The sequence below is a fragment of the Falco naumanni genome, chromosome W (genome assembly GCF_017639655.2).
Source record: "Falco naumanni isolate bFalNau1 chromosome W, bFalNau1.pat, whole genome shotgun sequence".
NCBI classification, from domain to species: Eukaryota; Metazoa; Chordata; class Aves; order Falconiformes; family Falconidae; genus Falco; species Falco naumanni.
Window position 1 is genome coordinate 4730770 of NC_054079.1, and position 16177 is coordinate 4746946.

General features: G+C 49.0%; 1 protein-coding gene across 7 annotated transcripts in view; it reads left to right on the top strand.

The window, feature by feature from the left end:
- Positions 1 to 2644: 2644 nt before the first annotated feature.
- LOC121080522 (E3 ubiquitin-protein ligase NEDD4-like) overlaps positions 2645 to 16177 on the top strand; it is a 187704-nt gene continuing 174171 nt past the window's right edge. For 2 of the 7 annotated variants that reach the window (XM_040578585.1, XM_040578587.1), the window contains exon 1: positions 2645 to 2815. In XM_040578585.1, coding sequence (XP_040434519.1) covers positions 2768 to 2815 — 48 coding nt within the window. In that variant the 5' untranslated portion in view covers positions 2645 to 2767. The remainder of the gene's footprint in view (positions 2816 to 16177) is intronic. The other 5 variants (XM_040578589.1, XM_040578590.1, XM_040578588.1 and 2 more) reach the window with 4 other exon arrangements.

Sequence of the window (16177 nt, forward strand, 5' to 3'; positions counted from 1 at the left end):
TTTCCTTTTCATTCTATACTTCAGAAATATAAATGTGCACAATAGTCTGTGCCAGGTTCTGGATAATTTCCTGCTAATGGTCACAGCTGCTGACACATGAGAGGATACAGGCGTGCAGAGAACTGAGATGAGTTTATGAAATGGACTACAGAAGAAAATACTTTAAGGACTCCTGAAATGATAGTTTCAGATATCCAAGTATCACCTGAATTTCTCAGAGCTAGCCCTTTGGATGACTTGGACTCAGTGTACCTTTACTTTGTGGTCAGATGCCTGGTGATGAGGGAGGGCTTGTGTCATGGCAGACTGGCACCAAAGGCTACTGAAGAAGTGGCCTTTTCAGAAAAAGCCTGAAGTGTCTTGTCCTCCTGCTCAGAGCTTCGAAGCGTAGTATGAAGAGCTAAAACAAAATAGAGGTAATTGAAGAGAAAGACCCTTGGGGAGGGAATGATTGAAGAATCTTGACTTTCTGTGATGATCAGAGAATCCTGACTTTCTGTGGCATCCAGGGGATGGGAGGTGGTGGAGCGGCTTCTGTTTAAGGCATTGAAGCAGGTGATGGAAAAGCATGGGAAAGAAGCTGGATCCAGTTTTGAGAATGATTGGAGCTCAGGAGAAAGAGTAATAAAACTGCCTCGATGTGAGAACTGCTGTGTGAGACTGGTGCCTTCGGACCTGACTGAGGGGATGCCTTGACAGGTCCTCTGAAACAGAAGGGGAAACAGAAGCAGTGTCAGAGGATGGCACTGGGGAAGACCCTGCCTAGATGCGCTGGCCATTAACCACGTTATACGCAGCTCGTGCCCAGGAGACGTTCATGTGAGTACAAAGGCTAATGCCCCCGTATGCTGTGCTTTAACAGCTTGCCATTTTAGCTCTTGAGCACTGCTGTCTGGGCAGAGGTCAGACCCTTCCTTCCCCAGTGAATGATGAATGATGTACCACTTATCTATAGGATGATGTACTTATGTTTATCTAAAAGTTGGGAAACGTCCAAGGACCCCTATTGCTAACATGATGGATGTACTAATTGCTAAGTCATTGGATTTTTCATCTTTAAAAAGGCCATCTGGTCCTAAGTTCCTGTTGTCCTGAAAAATCCCCTCGGGGTGCATGACTTTGGTGGAGCGATCCCCCATGCACCCAGCGCTGCCGAATAAAGATAACCTCCGCTCACTTGAATATTGGTGACTGATTCTTTAAATCACTAGGAAGAGCTTTTGTAAAGGCTGGAAAAAACCTTTCTGCCTTACAGACTGCTTCTGGAACCTCTCCAGGAAAGGGATCTCCACTTTCCCTTTCCGCTGGGCTCTGAGGAGCAGAAGGCAGGTGTAAGGTATGTTTGACCGGAGGTTGGGATGCCTGTGAAGCAGTTAGCTGAAAGGTCTAGTGATGTTTTTTTTGTTAGTGGCCAGTTCACCCTTTGCTGTAAAAAGAAAGTAAGGGGAAAATAGTTCCTGGGACACTGTGATTGCTTTCTGTTCGTGACAAGCTGGTTTCGGGGGCTGCTGTGCCCTGGTATTTGCCACATTCTTCCTGTGGGACGTCCCCAGGGCTTTGCTGAGGAGAAGACACAGGTACAGGAGATGCGCCGACCTGCTTCTGTGCTGCGACACACACTCCTGTAATGTGCTGCCGGCTTCCGTCGGTGTCACAAAGCCCATCTGCGCACCGGGCCCGCCAGAGCAGCCAGGGCTGTGCAGACCCCTCTCCCAGCTGTCAAGGGCAGTCTTGTTTTGGGGTGCAGTGACAGACATTTTTCCTGTGTCATTGGCTCCACATGGCTTTATTAATGCCTTGTGTACTTACTTAAATGTAGTAGAAATCAATTGTTGGGCTGTAAAAGCATAAATGGGTCTGGGAACAGCTTTCATGTGAACTACAGCCCTACTACGGCTGGGGCACGGGGGCCAGTTGAGGAAGGAGCAGAAATGGGATCAGGGAGTCATTCAGAGCCGAGGTGTGAGTTGGGTTTGCCCAGAAGTAACCTCGCTCCAAATGCCCAGAATATCTTGTTTCCTTAAACCCCAGGACACCGAGTGACCAAAAGCGACGGTGCGTAATGGTCGGTGCTGTGGGGGGGCGCGGGCAGCCCCCGCTCCCCTCCGGCCGGCTCCAGGGGCCGCCCCGAGCCGTGTCCCCCGCCGGGCGGCGGCAGGAACCGCCCCATCGCCCCTTTCCATCGCCCCCTGCCCCTCTCCAGGGAGCTGCGCGCCGCCGTCTGCGGGCATGGGTATGGAGCGGGGCCCCGCCCCCCGGTGCCGGTACCCCACGCAGCGCGGCGCCCCCCGGGCCGAGGAACGGCCCCTCCGCTGGACCGGGCCCCGGGCCCCGCTCCCGCCGGGGCCGCTCCCGCCCGCCGGGGGGCGCCTGCTGCCGCCGCGCGGAGGGCGGGGCGGGGGAGCGGGGCCTGCCGCGCTTTGTGTCGCTCCGTGCCATTCCTCCCCCTCCCCCGTCCGTGGGCGGCGGCCGGCGGGGGCAGGGCGGCAGCAGATCGGCCCGGCCCAGCGGCCCTTCCCGCCACCGGCTGCCGCCCCCCCCCGTTGGGCCCGCCCGGCCGCTCTCCCCGCCCCGCTGGGCCGCCGCCGGGGCTCCCCGCTGCGGGGAGGGCGCATTCTTGCGGCCGCCGCGAAGCCTCGGTCGGCGGCAGCGCAGACGGGTCCCAGCGCCGCCCCCGGCCCCTTCCCGCCGGCGCTCGGCTCCCGGCGGCCGCCTTCCGCCGCCCGCGGGCGAGCAGCAGCGGCGACGGCCCCTGCGCAGCGGCTCCATGGCGACCGCGGCGGTGGAGCCGGTGTACGGGCTCTCCGAAGACGAGGTGGGTCGGGGCGGGTAGGCTCGACCGCGGCCGGCGGCGTGTGCCCGCCCGTGCCGGGGTGACGGGCGCCCTTCGCCCCACCGCCCCATTACCGTTAGCCGCGGCGGGCAGCCCCCGCTGGCCGGGCAATGGTCGGTCTGGGAAGGCGCCCGGCGGGCCCGCCCCACCCCAGCGGCGGCCACGGGCGGCCGGGGAGACGTGGCGGCGGGTCGGGGGGGCGTCCCGGCCCGGTGAGCGCCGGCAGCCACCCGCGGCCCCGGCAGGTGCGGCCGCCGCCCGTGAGGGGCTGGGGCGGCCGGAGCTCCCCCGCCGCCTGGCTGCCTGGGGCGCCCCGCCGGGGGCCGGGGCCGAACTGTGGGGGGCTCCCGGCGGGCGGCCTCCGCCCCTGGAGCCTCGCCCGGGTCGTGCCCGCCACCGGCGGCACCGCTCGCCCCAGCCGGGGGCGGTGGCGAACAAAGGGCTGGGGCGGCGGGGCCGGGCGCCGGTGCCGCGCAGAGCCCGGTGAGCTCGGTCAGCGAGGTGGGGCCGCTGGTACCTCATCACCGGCTTGCTGGACCCGTGTCCTCTGCGGGACCACATACAGCGCTGGCAGGTCCAGTACGCGTGAGCGGAACAGCCCGCTTCGTCCGACGCGAACGGGAATAATTGTCGTCTGTGCCCGTTTTTTTCTGTGGCCCCGGCGAGGTGCTCCTTCCCCTCGGTGGGCGCTGTAACAAAGCGCCGGCAGAGGGACCGGCTGCCGTGCTGTGATTTCAGTGCAGCTGGCACGTTGCTTGCCCGGGTTGTTTTTTTGCAGGACTGAATAATAACAACAATATTATGCCTGGGTTTGTGGAACTGAAGACGAGGGGCTGCCTGTCAGTTGTCTTATGATGTAGAAGAAGCTGGCATAAAGAATCTTGTGACTGTAGATGCTGCCAGACAATTTTATTACCTGATGTGTTTGAATGGCACCAAACCTAAATGACTGTACTGTTTAATCCTAATGGGAAAGGAGGTTCTTTGGCTGCAGTGGGTGTTTTTATAAAGGGGGGGTGGCTGGTTCTGCTTTCGCTGATGGTATAAAGCTATGGGAGCAGCCTGATTTCAAATGCTCAGCGTGCCTGTGAAGGCAGGGGAGAAGAGCGTCTTGCAAGAGCCTTGGGCCTTTAAGATAGGGAGTACAACACCGGCAGAGAACCTCCTCCCTGGGTTGTTTTCCTAATGGCAGTGGCCTGGATTGCAGAAGCCCCTGAGCAGCTCCCTCCCATGCGCAGGAATGCTTCTCTCTTGCCCGACCACCTGACCCTTCAGGTAGTATAGACATGTCGGTGGTGGCCTTGGCTGCTGCCAGCGTGCCGCAGGGCCCGTGTGGCCTGAGGGAGCAGCTGGGCTAGTGGGGTTGCTGTCCCAGCACCAGCACCCTAAGACTCTCCATTTGCAGTGGTTAATGTGCTTTCATGGATTTGATTGAGTAGGTGTGATCCACGAGGAGAAAGGAAACCTGTGAGCCATCCTTTTGTGTCCCTCATAGGTGGCCAAGAACATGATACTGGAGACTGGCTGCAGCTTTTTTCTGTTGTGTGTGTACTCGCCGTTATCTTTTGTCCCTGCCTCCTTCCTCGACATATGCTGGTACTTGCACAGAATATTAAAGAGAAGCAAATAAGCAGAGAAATCTGCTGGACGGGGAAGTATAGCTGCTGGCCATGCTGCTCGGTGTGCCATTCTCTACCTTGGCTCCAAGGTAGAAGTGCTGTCAGGAGAGCAAGGGCAGCTGCTGCTGCGGTGCACACAGCCCCAGCTGGTGCCAGGGACCTGGCGTGCTTGGTGGTGGGCACGGCGATTTGGGTTGAAGAGGTGCCTGCCGTTCACCTCCCGAGGTAAAACCAGGCTGTCTGAAAAACAACCACTGGGGAAGAGCAAGGGGTTGGTCTCTCTGTGATGACCCACAACGGTCCCCATGGCACGGATGCAGTGATGGCTACTGCCACCCTACCCATAAGGAACAATAAACCAGTTCTTTGTGTTCTGTATCGCTGTAGGTCATGATGGTGCACAACACTTTGCGGAACAGAGCAGTGATCGCCTAAAAATACAACAGGAGATTGCAAAGGGGTGGAAGGAAGAGGAAAGGGGGACAGGGTGAGGAGGGGCACGGCAAAGAATGCAGGCAGTATACACAGCCCAGTGGGCTGTAGTTTCAGTATGCCAGCAGCCTAAATTGTTTTCTGTGGTAAATGTATGGGCAAAGGAAGGCACTGAAGGAGGAGAATCTCCCTTGGGAAGGTGGCTGTGACTATGCTTCATTGAAGGTAACTCTAAAGAGCTGTTAAGAAAGGCAAGTATGTTTACAGTTCTGTTGCGTGCTGGCTCTTGTGAATGGTGCATTCCATCAGCATCAGCTTGGACTTGAGCTGTCTTTCTGTTTTGAAAAGCAAAATCTCTTGCTAGTCTTGAGAGGCCAAATCATGTATGCAGACACATTTAGGCTATTAATTTTTCTTTGTTCCTACCTAGGTTTGAAATACAGTTTGCAGTTTAGTTGTATACTGTTTATATAGGGTTTTAAGTAGGCCTTATGGAGGACTGCCGATCCTGCTATGTTTGCTGGCTGGAAAAAGTAGTTATTTAAGCGTAAGCTAGGCTTGCTTAATGGCTTCCCATAAAAGTAGCAGTATCTTTCACAAATAATTCAACATAGGCTTAACTTCTACTTGCACAGTAGATGTATGTGTCAGTAGGCCTACTTCATGTCTTAAATTAAGCATATGCTTAAGTGTTTACAGAGTTTGTGCCTACATTAATCTCTGTAAATAGCATGCATTTGTTTAGGGAGTTCCCAAACCGCTGAATGTGTCAGGACTGATTGTTTTTGGGAATTACTGGATTAATCTCATAAATTCACTTTTTAGTCTCCCCCTCGCCCCGCAAGAAGGAAGGAAACAATACGTCTCTTGGAGAAGTACACTTCTCATTCATTTCAGTTTGAGTTTCTTGAGAGCTATTGAATCAGATGTGGCCCAAACAAACAAAATAGAAGTTTCCACAAGTATTCCCTTCCCCTTTCTCAAGTGTGCTTTGGTGGAAGAAAAACTTGCAACTTCTTTTATCTTATTTGGTTGAATAAGTAACGTGTCTTCAGAAAAAGATCCTTGAAGAAAGAGTATCTTTTTATGTTTTAAAATACAGGCAAAAAAGAGGCTTGTGTGTGAAACTGCCTTCTCCAATTCCAGCATTCTTCTCTTTCAAGTTCTATTCAGCTTCCATGACTTGCAATTGAATAAACAGAAATTACAAGCTTCCTACTGAGATGGTGTTTTGTCATGCATTAGAAATCGTCAAAAAGAGCTTATGTTCATGAAAATATCTTGATGCATGAGATATAATTGCATATGCCTTAAAATAAATAGTTCTGGATATAGTCACTGTGGCTTAACCTATTTTTCTCATCTTGGTACCATACTTGGCAAAGCACTGTGTGTGAGAAATGAATCCTGAAGGATTTCAAGACCTCAGGAGAATGAGACACGCTTTTGGTAAATAATAGCAAAAACAGTTTTTGGGTATGATGGAAATGGCACCTGCATGTGGGGTGAATTCCTGTGAAGCGTAGGCTTAGCTGTACTTTATCTGCTATCAGGGTAAAGAATAAAGATAAGATTTGCCTCAGTGGTGTCCTGGTGAAGCAGAGCTTGGGCTGCGAGGTGGTAAGGAGTGTGGCCGCAATGCAGCGGGCAAACTGTCTCTTTTTGTGCAAACTGTTTCAAAGCAAAGCATGTGGGAAGTTGGCTTTTGTGTCTCATGTTTACGTGTTCCTGATGGATTTGTTGCTGTGGAATGGTCTCCATTGAGGATGCCTTGGACCCTGACCTTGGACATCATGTTAATGAGGTTTGTCTGTGTATGTTTTGGTGCTGTTCATGGGATGGGGCTGCTCAGAAGCAGTATGTTAATGCACTGCTGGATGATTAACTTGATTTATTGCTGAGGAAAAAGGCTTCAGTCTTTCCTCCCGCACTTGACTTGATGACAAAGCAGTGACATAGTGGAGTTTGGCGTTGGATTTGTCTACTTGGCATTTTAAGCAAACCATAAATTTTTTGAAATGAACATTTTGGTGAGTTGTTGGGGGGAAGTGTCTGCATTTTAGATGGCTGTAATCACATTTAAGGTCATGTTTTCTGATATGAGCCACTTCTTGAGGCAGCATAAGCTGTGTCCCCTCATTGCGCTGGTTCTCAGCTTGGCTCGTGGAACAGCGAGGATGGGAAGTGTGTTGGATGAATGACCAGGGTGCTGGGCATCGCTGTGGGTGGTGTGCCAGAGAAGCAGCTCGTAGACAGTCATGGTCCTGTGTCAGGCACTGCTGAATCCCAGCTGTAAGGTGAAGGACGGGCAGAGCAACATGAGGGGTCCAGCCTGCTGTGTGCTCCGGCTCAGTCTGTGGCTTGTGTGAGGCAGGAGGCTTTTTACGTAGGGAAACAACCCCTCGGGTTCCCGAGAAGGTGTGCCTTTCATGAACAGCACTGCGAAGGCAGGCTCTCTGAAAAGATAGATCTGTTGTTTCTGCTTTGAATACTCCAGTTATATAAAAGCATAACTCTTTCAGTGGAGTGTGAGCAGGGGCCTCCCTTGGTCACAGCGGTGATGCAGTGTCTTAGTAATAAGCAATTCAGAATAGTAACTTTTTTATTGACTTTTTAAATGGAGAAAAAAAATCTGAATTGTTTTTATAGATTCTGAGTGCATTGGCTTCTCAGGGATAGCACGTAAAACTCTAAATGATGATAAAAAGTCCAGGTAAGGAAGCCTTTCAGAAATGAAAAGGCTTGCGTATCTACTTGTTGTGGCATCATAACAAAATTAATAGGCTATGGTTCTTAGTAGGTCAATAGATTTTTATGAAAGCTTGCATTTTGATTTCTATGCTTTTAATTGAGTTATCAGCATATTTTGGCCACTGTTACTGACATGAAGTAAATTCTAGTTTTAATGTAAAGACATTTAAGCTGGTTTGTATTAAAATGTGGGGCTGAGGGAGTGAAGAAATGTTAGTTTTATATGCTCCCTGGACAGCTGTGTCTCTCCTCACCCCTGCTCTCTTGTAAAGTGAGCTGGTCATTGTGCAGTCGGGTGAGGGATTGTGGCGGGTCGTTTGGCCGCTGCTTTCCTTACTGCCCAAACACTGTCCTTAGGCCAGGACAATGAGCATCTCGTTGGGTTTTAGGATTTTCAAGATCCATGTTGTGGGCTGGCCATCGGAGGGCACTGTGCAATGGTAAATGCGCGCTCAAGGTTCTGTTTGTGCTCGGACACGGCGTTCCTGGACAGCAAACACGGACTGAGCGCCCCGCGCCTGTCGAGCAGAACCTTCCTGCCACCAGAGCAGCCTTCTCGTCTCGGGGAGTTACGTTTAATGAATCTCTGATAGGGGGATTTGTGTTCTGCTTGAAAATGTAAGCAGGCATGATAGGTGAGCTTACCTTTGAGAAGGGAATAAGGTTAATACCTGAGGATGTTACGGGAAGAAAGAATAGGCCACTGTGGCTTCTAGGAGTCACATCCTCAGACAATGAGAGGTTCAAAGGGTTACAATATTTATCCTTTCTAAACCAAATACAGCTCATTATGTGAGATGGGCTATCTCCACAGGTGCTATAGGATCCCGAGGCCACATCAGAGATTGTGGGACTCGGTCCTGTTATCTTTATTCATGTCATACTTGTGGGTAAGGCTGCCTGAAGCCAGAAGAAGGCATCTGCAGTAGGGGGGCTATGTGGAGCAGCTGTGTGCTTGTGTCACAAGATCTGATGTAAATGCAGCCTGTTTGGCAGCTAACTGATTTCAGCTGAATCAGGCTAAACTGACAACCTCTTAGTCCCTGAGGATTATATGGGGCCAGGACCTCTTGCTTAATTAAACTCTGTGGCATATAAACTGGGACTTCTCTGAGCAAGCTGGAAACCTCTAGGCCTTTCAATAGCAGCAAGGGTTGGATTGTCTAACAGCTTCAGTTGATAAAAAGTCATAGATGCAATATCGATGTGCCAAAGTAGCTTGATTTAGTTACAGTTTTGTAAATTTTGGTGTTGGTGAACAGAGGAAATCTCTAATTTTCATAAATTTCTCCATCTTTTGCTTTCACTGCCACTTCCTTTTAAATGTTTAATTGTGTTGAATAAGAGAGTTTTACTGTAGCAGTAAAATAAATGCTACTAGGCAGCTCTGTCCCCTGTTAGAAGGAAATGGAGTATAATCTTGTAAACACTGTTATTTTTGGTAAGCTGGGTAAGAATGCCGCGCAGGTTGGGTGACTTAGCCTTGTGCATGCACCAGGAGGAAAGGAATGTGGTCATACTGCTGCCCTGCTCTGCTCAGCTGGGACTTGAGCTGGTTCCATTTCATTATGAAAACCTGCCAGGGGTTTTACGTTCAACCGGGACTAGAACTGTACAGCTTTTTCCAGCATGGGGTTTTTAAACTGATGAGTTCCTAATGCTGAAGTGCTGCATTCCCCTGCTCCCTCTGTCTCTTCCTCTCACCTCCCATAAAGAAGAAAAGCAAAACTCTAGGAAAGGGATTGTTTTCTGCAAAGAAGCAGGAATTAGCTAGCAATGAATTTTAAAATAAGAGATATGGTCAAATAGCAGAGGCCCAGAAGCTGACTACAGTTAAAACAGTTTAAAAAAAACCCACCACCAAAACCTCAAACCCAAACAAACACCAAAACCCACCACCAAAACAACCCAGAGCTCCAACAAAACAAATCCAAAAACTTGTTTCTTGAGTATATTATGAAATGCCTGTCTGCCAGATGATGTGTTGACTGGGCAACAAAGTCAAGGTGCGTATTTGTAATTATTCTGGATTTCCTCCCTTCATTCTTTTAAACCCTAATGACTGCACGCTGGTAGGGTGCAGATATTTGTCAGATATCTGATTTCTAGGAATTAAGAATCTTGCCTGTAATCAAAAATATCTGCAATTCTGAGAACACTTGGCAGGATATGAGGAATAATTCCATGAATGAGTTGTGCTTTGCAGTTATGCTACAGTACCTTATTTTTGTGCCTGACTGCATGCATTAGTGTTGTTCCATTGGTGCTGTGCCAACTCAAGGCAGGCTTTCTTTTTTTGATGCAATTTACCTGCTGGAGAAGAGCAGAATTCTTTGGAATGGTGCACAATCATGCCACCCTTTCTCCTTTGGCAGTTCCTAGTTTTGAATAATCCTGGTTTGAGGATGGAAGTACGTTCATATAATCTGTGCTTTTCTCTGTGTTTTTAATTTAAAGCAGTTCAAAGTCTTACTCTTTTTTTTTTTTTTTTTTTTTTTTTTTTTTTTTTTTTTTTAGCATGGCAGGATTTTGGAGAGATGGGAGTGATGAGTGACTCTTGGTAGAAGGTGTCCTGGGGTAACTTCCTTGGTGACTGTCAGTCTGGTGACTGGTGTGGTGGGGGTGAGACTGGATGTGAGGCCTTGAGGGTGCTGCTCTGTGAGGCTTGGTTGGTGTCCATTTGCACCTAAGGTGGTCACCACTGCTCAGACAGCGCTCTGCTCCCCTGCTCCCCCACGCTTGCCGGGCGGCTTGTGGTTGTGTTTAAGGTCTTCAGAGGATGGAGCAGCATTTTATCTTCCAAGAATGAAGTGATCTGGAAGATAAACTAACAGCAAAGAAGAAGTTTTTTGGGACACATTGAAGGGAGGAGAGCCAAAGGAATTTTTTGGGGTTTGTGCTTTGCTTGCAATCATCACCTTCTATTCATCCGGTTTCTCTCTCTTCGAAGGGAGAGAGAGTATATTGCATCTCCTTCACACTGTGGAGTAACTTACGTAAACTGCCATCAACTTTTGAAATAAGTCAGCAAAAGTATTTAACTTTTTAATCATTGAGAAATTAAAATAGAGATGTTGCTTCACATTTTGAGTATTTTATTTTTTTCTGCTGAACACCAGCCAGGCTTCTTTTCTTCCTAGCTTTTGAGTGTGTCTGTATGAAATCTTGCTTTCTTCTGTTAAATGAAAGTGGAGGTATTTTTCACTCAAACATTTTTGTCTGTTTGAACAGACTTAATAATGACTATTTAAAAAAACCCCACACTTGAGGAGATGGTAAACTTCCCTGCCCTGGCCAGGAAAGCTGATTCAGGAGGACAGGGAATGGCGAGGTGAGGAGCTGAGCACCCGTGAAGGTGTGTGCATGGCGCAGGAGCTGCATCACTGCTGACGTTGTGTATCCTCGGGCATAGCTCTGCATCGGTGCCTGTGGGTAACTGCTGCAGAGCTGTTAGAAAGTGGAAGAGAACTTCGTATCTCTTGGTCAGTGATACTTCTCCTCAGCCTGAGGCTGCTTGAGTGCTGTACAGTGGCATTTGTTGCAGTTTGCAGCACTCAAAGTGCTAAGTATCTAGAACTTTTGGAGGGTGTTTCTGATTGTTTATAAATTTTTTTTATTGGAGTGCCAAAACTAAGTATTCTGTTAGTATTTTCAAGAAGTGTATCAGTACTATACATTGCACTGTACTAAATAGGAAACTTTACTGTTTTTAGGAATACAGTTACTTATCTAAACTTGTGAAAACTTTATGAATCTCATCAAGTTAATGAATAGTAGCATTTTCCCTATGGTTAGGAGACATTCACCAGTTGACAAAAAATGGTTGCTCTTAAGATGTGATTTATTTTTTGTGTATCAAAGGAGCTAAATTAACATCAAGTTGCTGCTAAAGTGGGGAGGGTAGATGGCTTTGCTTTTCCCTTACCCTTCCTTAGCTCCAGCTAGCTCCCTGCCGTTTGTGCTGGCACTCTTATGATATCAAGGTAAATTGATACAGCTTAGCAAAAAAGGATTAAAAATAAATCACAGTTTAGGACAGGTTAGCTTTCTACTGTTCCAGTGAATTGCATTTGCCTGCTCTGCAGTCACACAGCCCTGCATGTCTCGAATAAGCACTGAAAGCATGTGGTTTGGTGGGTGGGAGAAATACCTTTATTTTCAGCCCTGCTATTTGTATTGTATTGGTTCCATCTGGCCAAGTCTTATCACTTAATATTTTATTCCTTGTTTCCAGTGTCCATTGAAAAAAGTTAACTCCTTGAGGTCAGGAGTTCAGTGCTAAAAGTTCACGTGCAAGTTCAGCCAGGACTGTGGGTGAGCAATGCCTGCTCCCACAGCCTTGGCCTGAGGAAGCACTTCTCGTTCCTGTTTGCTGTGCAAAGGAGCTTCGTGGTTTCATTTTCGCTTGCAAGGTAGGGTGGTCTTAATGATACTGTGGCACACCTGTGTCCTGACAGTGTCCTTAATGGTGACTCACTGGCACTTGCTGTATGAGCAGAGGCTGACTGGGTAGCATGGCGAGTAGGATGAGTCTTGTTTACTGTCTTCTCCAGTGGTAGTACCTCCCTGCCTCTGAACCTCATGGCCCTCCCAACGGGAGGGCTTTCTTCTTCTATTTTGTCATCTCCTTGGCTAGGTCTTGTGCTAGTTCTCACCCACAGTTCTGGTACTAATCCTCTTCTAGCAGTAATGTTTGGTAAGAAACTGGTAGGAGACAAGTCCAAGAGTATTCTTATTAAAAACTAGATATCCCATGGGTATTAGCAGCCCGGGAGTACTGCAGGCGTTTTTTCTTCCCTCACAAGCTTCTTTCTAGTTGTGACCATATCCAGCTGTTAAACTAACAGAAGCCTTTGCTGTGCTGTTTCATCGTCGCTTCACTGAAGTCTTGATGAGTAAGAGCTACAACATACATTTTCTGCAGCAATTTTTTTCAACTCGTCCAAGAAATACACTCTGTTAACTTCATGTGGTGCTACCTTTAGTAAGCCCAGAATATTTTACCTGCCATGAATCTCCTTGTGCATCCGTTCCTCAGTTTGTAGTACCATTCCACACTGGGGCAGAGAGGTTGAGGGGTCGCTTTTGAAGACCCAACTGGATGGAGTCCCGAGCCAGCTGGTCTGAAGTCAGTGCTGACCCTGTGGAGCAGGAGCTTTGACTAGAGATGTCCCTTCCAATCCAAATTGTTTGATGACACTGAAGTACTGTAACGTGAATAGTTTCTCAGAGCATGATTTTTCCACTTTTCAGAGTTTATTGTGTTCTACATTCATGTTGTGTGCCTTGGTTTGTCCTACTGACTCAGAGGCAGCTTTGGGCTGACTGACCAATTGGTTATTCTTTTGAGTGCTTTTCTGACAGTAATAGCTGTCAAAGCCGAGCTTTAAAAAGGCACCTCCTTTGCCTGGTGACCCTTTGCCCAAAGAAGCAGTGGAGACTTTTGTTTGATTTCCTGGGCTTTCTCATCTGGCTGGCTGCGTTACTCGCACAAGCAAACCACTAGAGCACTAGCAGCGTGTTGGGACTCCTGGTAGTGCTGCGTGGATGCTTGCCGATGCCACAGAAACTTGAGGGCTGGGCAGAAACAAAAGTGGTCATAACCTGGACACTAGTAAAGCTGGGCTAAAGGTCTGAAAACCAGATGTAGATGTGGGGGCCAGCAGTGTTTCAAAACAGCCTTTGGTAGAAATAATGGGCAGTTAACTTGAATGGCTCTTTATCTTTTTTTAAGGTAACACTATATATATATTTTTGTATGAAGTAGATTATCCTGATGGTGCTGTTCTGTTGCCTCTTTTATCCAGAAGGTACTTTCTCGTTCAGTGGTCTAATCAGTGTAATAAAGAAGCTCTTGTATTTTTCTTCCCTGATTTGAGGATTTGATTTCATTTGTACCTGGTTCAGTTTAAGGCCCAGCTGCACCCACAAGGGTGGTGGCTGTGCTTTTCTTGAACCCTATGAAGCTGAGGAGATGGTTGCTGTGAGGACCATCTGGCAGATCTCCTTGTTCTGCAGGTGCTGGGCTTGCCAGCTCTGGCCAGGGCTGGGGGCTGAGGGTAGAGCTGCGCTTTCCAGGGATGTCCTACAGCTGTACTAGCAGTCCCATGAAGTGCAGCTGTGCAGTCAGGTGTTTTATTCGTGTCTGACTAGTTGCTGTTGTAGCTTAAAATGTCAAATGTAAATCAGGTTAAGTAGTTACAAGCTGGACGTGGGTTACCTATGAGGCCCAAGGGTAAGGGAAAAGCCTGTCATAGACTCACAGAAGAGCTTGCGTTGGAAGGGACCTTAAAGATCATCCAGTCCAACCCCCTGCTGCAGGCAGGGACACCTTCCAGTAGACCAAGTTGCTTCAAGCCTCATCCAACCTCTGCCAGTGCCTCACCACCCTCACTGTAAAGGATTTCTCCCTTGCATCTAGTCTAAATCTGCCTTTTCAGTTTAAGCCATTTCCCTTTGTCCTGTCGCTATATGCCCTTGTAAAAAGCTCCTCTCCAGCTTTCTTGTTGGCCCCTTTATGTACTTGAAAGGCTGCTCTAAGGTCTCTGCAGAGCCATCTCTTCTCCAGGCTGAACAACCCCAACTCTCTCAGCCTGACTTCACAGGAGAGGAGCTTCAGCCTCTGATCATCCCCGTGGCCTCTGGACCAGCTCCCACAGGTCCATGCCCTTCCTGTGCTGAGGACCCCTGAGCTGGATGCCGTGCTGCAACAGGGGTCTCACCAGAGTGGAGCAGAGGGGGAGAATTGCATCCCTCACCTTGCCGGCCACACTGCTGGTGATGCAGCCCAGGACATGGTTGGTTTTCTGGGCTGCAAGTGGGCATTGCTGGTGTTGAACTTTTCATCCACCAGCACCCCCGAGTTCTCCTCAGCCTCAGTTACCATATGCCTGCATGCTCTTACTGCAGCATCCTGGGAGAGCCCCTTTTGGAAGCTGTCAAAGCCATGGGTCCTTCATAAGCGCTAATGAGCAGCCTCAAAGTCCTCAGAGTTCAGATGGTAAATTTGGTAGCTAATGTGTTGTCAAGTCTTGTGGAGATGTTCTGATATCGCATGCTTACCTGTGTCCCTTTTATCCATAGAATATTGTCCAAAATTTGGGTTGGAACTGGTGCATGTTTTAAAGCATTTCAGTCATGACTTCAGTCACTGTGTTTTGATGGATGATGTGAAAGAAATGCCTCTGATACTTGCTTGAATTGATTTAGCAAAAACTTGTGTTGTTTGCTCATCCTGCTGACAAAATGAAATTTACCGTTAATCCATTGTGCTACTGTCATGGAGTCTGATTTTAAGTCCAGTCAGTTCAGTTCTGAACTACTCATAATTGCATTTGTTTTTCTTCATTTCACTCCAGTGAGACAATGAGGTGTAATTTGGCGCAGGTAACTGTAGCCTGTGCGAGTATGCTCTGTGCCGCACAGCAACCAGCGAGCTGGCTCTGCTGCTGTGGGCTGCTTGCCCTCGCTTGTCTGTGCCCAGCAGGGGTGGAGGTTTTGTTCCAAATTCCTCAAACTTGCACAAGAAGCAAAGCCATTAACCTGCACAGCAAAGCCATGCGAGAGCACGTTTGAAGGCGAGTGGTGAAATAACTGTTGCAGCCAGTAACTGGTGAGGGTTGTCACTAAGCACTGTGACCACCTTTGGTTTCTTTGCAGCTTAGGCTCTATACTTCAAACGCCAGGACTGCAGCGTTTGGAAAATGAAATTAGGGTCCTCAAACTGGTGTAACTCCACAAGCTGGAATACAGATGCTGATAGTGTTTGATAACAGGGGAGTGCACTACAGAAGCACTGTGTGTCATTAGTAGCGTTGCTGTGGAAACCTGAATTTTAGCAGCAGCTGGTTTAACACTCGGTATCCTGATGTTTATCTGAGAGGTGAGGCAGTGCTGCAGCTGATGTCCATCAGCCTGGAATCGCACGCCAGGGCTGGTGGATGCTGGGGCTGCCACGCCGGTTCTGCTGGATGTCTGACCCGAAGTAGTTCCCATCAGGAGGTCAGATGGTCTTCAGATGTGTCCTGTAGCTGGCTTGGCTTTCCGAGGCATCTTCTGCTAGCTTACCTCTCCGGGCTGTTGGGGAGCTGGGGTGGGCTGGAGCTGCCATGGGGATGCTGTCCCCTGAGGGCTGGGACTCTTGCCCTGTCCCTGTGGGCAGCCCAGGGCTGCAAGGGAGGCAGAGCTCGCCGGAGCGCTGTGGCAGCAGCGGGGCTGCCGCTGGTAAGGACAGGTCAGTCATGGGGGATAGAGCCAATTGTGAGGAACACACGTGTTTTTGCTGTGTTCCCTGCAGGCGTGGTATCTCTGAAAATCCAGGACCTCTGTGTGAAAAGTCACCTGCAGCTCTTAGCTGGACTTCCTGACTTGCTCTGGCATTCACACAACTCATGTGTTTGCCTAGCAACAGCTTTTTTCATTTTGAAACACTTTCTGGGTTTTCTTTCCTGCTGGGTATTGTGATCTTGTTTCTGCTACCTGTGAGACCAGATGATTACACTCTTCTGTTCCAGTCACTGGGGACTGCTGTTAAATCCACTTG